Here is a 3,830-nt window from a genome sequence, read left to right as displayed (position 1 = left end):
TGAGTGTGTATATGTTTGTGTGTCTGTGTTTGTCCCCCTAACATCGCTTGACAACCGATGCTGGTGTGTTTATGTCCCCGTAACTTAGCAGTTTGGCAAAAAGAGACCGATAGAATAAGTACTAGGCTTCCAAAGTCCTGGGGTCGATTTGCTCGACTAAAGGCGGTGCTCCAGCATGGCCACAGTCAAATGACTGAAACAAGTAAAGGAATAAAAGAATAGTAGGATGAATTATTACCTCTGCTTTTGCTAAGGCAGAGGTATTGTTTGCAGTCACTTTGTTTGTTTGACTGTGGACAAGATATCTCAAGAACTGCTGGATGGATTTGGATGAAACTTTCTGGGATGTTTGGCCTCTTGACTGGCACAAACTGATTAGATTTTGGGATCGATCCAGTATAGGACAAGGATTCTGGATTATTTTTCCTGTTTTTTAACTTAATTTTTGAGAGTGGTCAGGTTCATTTTTAGTAATCTCATTTATGAGAGCAGTCAAGTTTATTTCAGATATTCTCATTTTAAAAATCATCTCTGGCTAAGCGTTGAGAGGACGTTGGTGTTGCCTCGGCGGAGGCTTGCATTCTCTGAGTACTCTTGTTATTATTGTCTTTATTTGTTTTTTCCTATTTCAGGTATCTTATAACTTTCCTGAGAAAAAAAATAAAAAGGAGTACCTTTATGACAAAGCAAGAAGAATTTGTGAAAAATATATACCAAAAAGAGAAAGAGAAAAAGTAATTTCTGCCGTAATGTCAAAAAATGGCAATTCCAGTTTCATGTGTCCTTGGACATCAAACAGTGACAAGAAAAAGAAATTTCTTATTGGAAATCTTGAAAACAAAGGAAACATCGAAAAGAAATTGTACTCTCTTAGTTATTCTGTGTTAGACAACAGCACAGAAAATGAACTGTTTGTACAGAAAATTCACAATGCAAATGTCTACATGTTAGAACAGACATACATACAATGGAAAGTTCTTTGGGAGACACATGATGTCCGCAATCAGTGCCAGTGTATTTTCCCCATGAAGTCTATTATTTATCTACAGCCACTCGGACACTTCCCTGATTTTGTCTTAAGATATACGTTTCACCTTGGGAATACTGAAATGGATTTGTTCACCCTTCTTCGAGAATTCGCTCAGATATATTTTCTTGGTTTTGATGTCAAAATCTGTCTCCCACTCTTCAAAGATTCTGAACATTCTGGAATCAAAAGTCGAGTACACTCTGTCACTGGACAAAAGCAGTTCCTTTCTTCCAGTTTTTTTCCATTTCTAAGAAAAAAACTCCCAAAAGATGGTTACTGCATTCTGGGAATAACTTGGACTGATCTGTATCCTGCAGAAGATTTGAACTTTAGTCTTGGAGAATCTTCCTTTCAACACAAATCAGGCATATTTTGCTTTGGCAGATTTGAGCCTTTGTTGTTTCAAGCTGGACAACCAATGTATGATATAACGGAAGTTGATGAAGGTTTGATTTGGAAAATGCTCAAGGTAAATAATTTTTGGAATTTGTTAATGTTTCATGATATTCTTTACAATTTTCCTTTTTGTATTTGGCTTGCAAGATCACTGATGTGAACTCGTGTGTTAAAACAAGATTTTGTTGCATCTTGAGGTTATCATTTGTCAGTTGGTTAACTATTTAACCAATTAACTAATTGATTTTTTAATTTAAAAAAAAAATCAATTCTATAAAGATAAGTTTTTTAAAAAATGAACAAAAAATAATTAGAATTACTCTCATTGAGTGAAAGACATGTGGCCTAGTGGTTAAGGTGTTAAGCTCATGAATGTAAGGTTGCAGGTTCAATTCCTAGACTGGGCAGTGTATTCTGTCCTTGAGTAAGGCATTTCATTTCATGCTCTTCCAGTTTACACAGGTGAAATGGTAACATACATTTTCCATGCTGGCATAGGTTGGCGGGTTTAACAGGACCTTGCAAGTCTAGGAGCCTGAGCAGGTTCCCTGTCGCATCATAAATATTCTGCTGAGTCAAGAGAGGGGCTGAAATGATGTTTGTGTCTGCTTGCAATCACATAGATATTAACAACAATTAACAAAATGTAAATCATGCTTCCAAGTCACACTTGTTTGTTTTAGAAAATGTGTTTATTTTAGTTTCTGTCTATGAAATCTACTCTCAAAGCTTTATTTGGCCCAGGGCTATAGTAGAAAACATTTATCCAAGGTGCCACACAATGGAATTGAACTCAAAACCATATAGTTACAAAGTAAACTTCTTACCCACACAGCCACGCCTGCACCTATAGATATATAAATTAGATATGCAAATTAGAAAAAAGAAAAGCAAAGAAGAAAATAAACAAATGAATACTTTAAATGATTATCATTCTCTTTATATTTCCAGGTAACAGTTCATGAAACATGTCATCTTTTTGGTCTAATGCATTGTGAGATATATTCTTGTCTGATGAATAATAGCACATCTCTGGAGGAAGCAATGATGCAGCCTATATTCTTGTGTCCCGTCTGTCTCCATAAATTACAGAAAGCATGCAAGTTTAGTTTGCATATGCGTTACAATAGATTGCATCAGTTTTTCTCCGTCCTACAGGATAGCCTACCATATTACAAATTCAGAGATTCTAGAGACTGGTTAATGCAATGTCTTGAATTCATCACTGAGGATGAGAGAACATTGTTATAAGCCTTTTACTCTTTCACTTACTGCAGTCATTTGGGCTATGGCTACAGCCATGCTGGAGCACTACCTTGAAAGAGAGTTTTGTCAATGCAATCAACCCAGTACTTATTTTTAACAGAAATGTAAAGAAACCAACACTGATTTATTGTCAAATGGTGAGAGACAAATTCAAAGATAAATAGACTCATTTGCATACACATACACACATTTTTCTGTCTATCTATCTATCTACTTTTATTATTTGTGAGTTAACAAGGCTATAACTGTGTTTCATGCCCAAGAGAAATCTCTGAACAATTATCAAGCCTGCTGTATGAAACGTTGGTGCTTGTTTCCATCTTGGATGAGAATACACAATGCTATATGCAACTGTACGGGATTTGGGGATAAATAAATGAATATACAGATCATGGGAGGTAACTTATAAGAAAAACCTAATTGTTGTCTCCCTCGTATTCAACCTGGAATCTTTGTTGTGATACATTCACCATGAATTAGAAGTTGTGTTCGCCATAAATTGGTTAACCCCTTAATCATTGCATGTGCACATACCTGTGTACTTATGTTTGTATTTATAAATTTGAACATGCATGAATTTTCTTGCGTGAAATAATTAAGGAATTGATTGATGGTGAGCAACATTCTAAGTGACAAAATTCCATGTAGTGGGTTTGATAATTGTTGAGAGATTTCTCTCAGCATGAAACCAATGGTAGACTTTTAACCCACAAACAAAGAAAATTTATCCACCAAAGCAGCGTCAAGCACTAATTCTCACTGTTCAATATTAGCACATATATATATGTATGTATGTGTGTATGTATATGTAAATATATATATATATATATATATAAGATTTTCTGGGCAGGGAACACTGACGGGGTCGGGGGCGTAGGAATACTTCTAGCGGAGAAATGGGTGGATAAGGTAATCGAGGTCGTTAGAGTAAGTGACAGAGTACTTAAGATCAGACTAGTGCTTCATCATAGATTAGCTACTGTCATCTCAGCCTATGCACCTCAACCTGGGCTACCAGATGGTCTGAAAGACCAATTCTATGACACCCTCTTGCAAACTACCTCGTTGACGAGTGACAGGGACCTTCTCTTTGTGGCTGGAGACTTCAACGGTCATGTCGGACGTCGTGCTGGGGGCT

The 3,830-nt window shown here is 36.4% G+C and overlaps 1 protein-coding gene across 1 annotated transcript in view; it reads left to right on the top strand.

The window, feature by feature from the left end:
- Positions 1-3,824, top strand: part of LOC106884451 (archaemetzincin-2) — a 14,556-nt gene extending 10,732 nt beyond the window's left edge. Inside the window, exons 2-3 of the mRNA XM_014935840.2 lie at positions 633-1,499; positions 2,378-3,824. Coding sequence (XP_014791326.1) covers positions 750-1,499; positions 2,378-2,677 — 1,050 coding nt within the window. The 5' untranslated portion in view covers positions 633-749 and the 3' untranslated portion in view covers positions 2,678-3,824. The remainder of the gene's footprint in view (positions 1-632; positions 1,500-2,377) is intronic.
- Positions 3,825-3,830: the final 6 nt, after the last annotated feature.

This window comes from Octopus bimaculoides, chromosome 7, assembly GCF_001194135.2.
Source record: "Octopus bimaculoides isolate UCB-OBI-ISO-001 chromosome 7, ASM119413v2, whole genome shotgun sequence".
In the NCBI taxonomy this organism is placed as follows: domain Eukaryota; kingdom Metazoa; phylum Mollusca; class Cephalopoda; order Octopoda; family Octopodidae; genus Octopus; species Octopus bimaculoides.
Note: the sequence above shows the minus strand (reverse complement) of the source record. Positions and strands in the feature narration are given on the sequence as shown.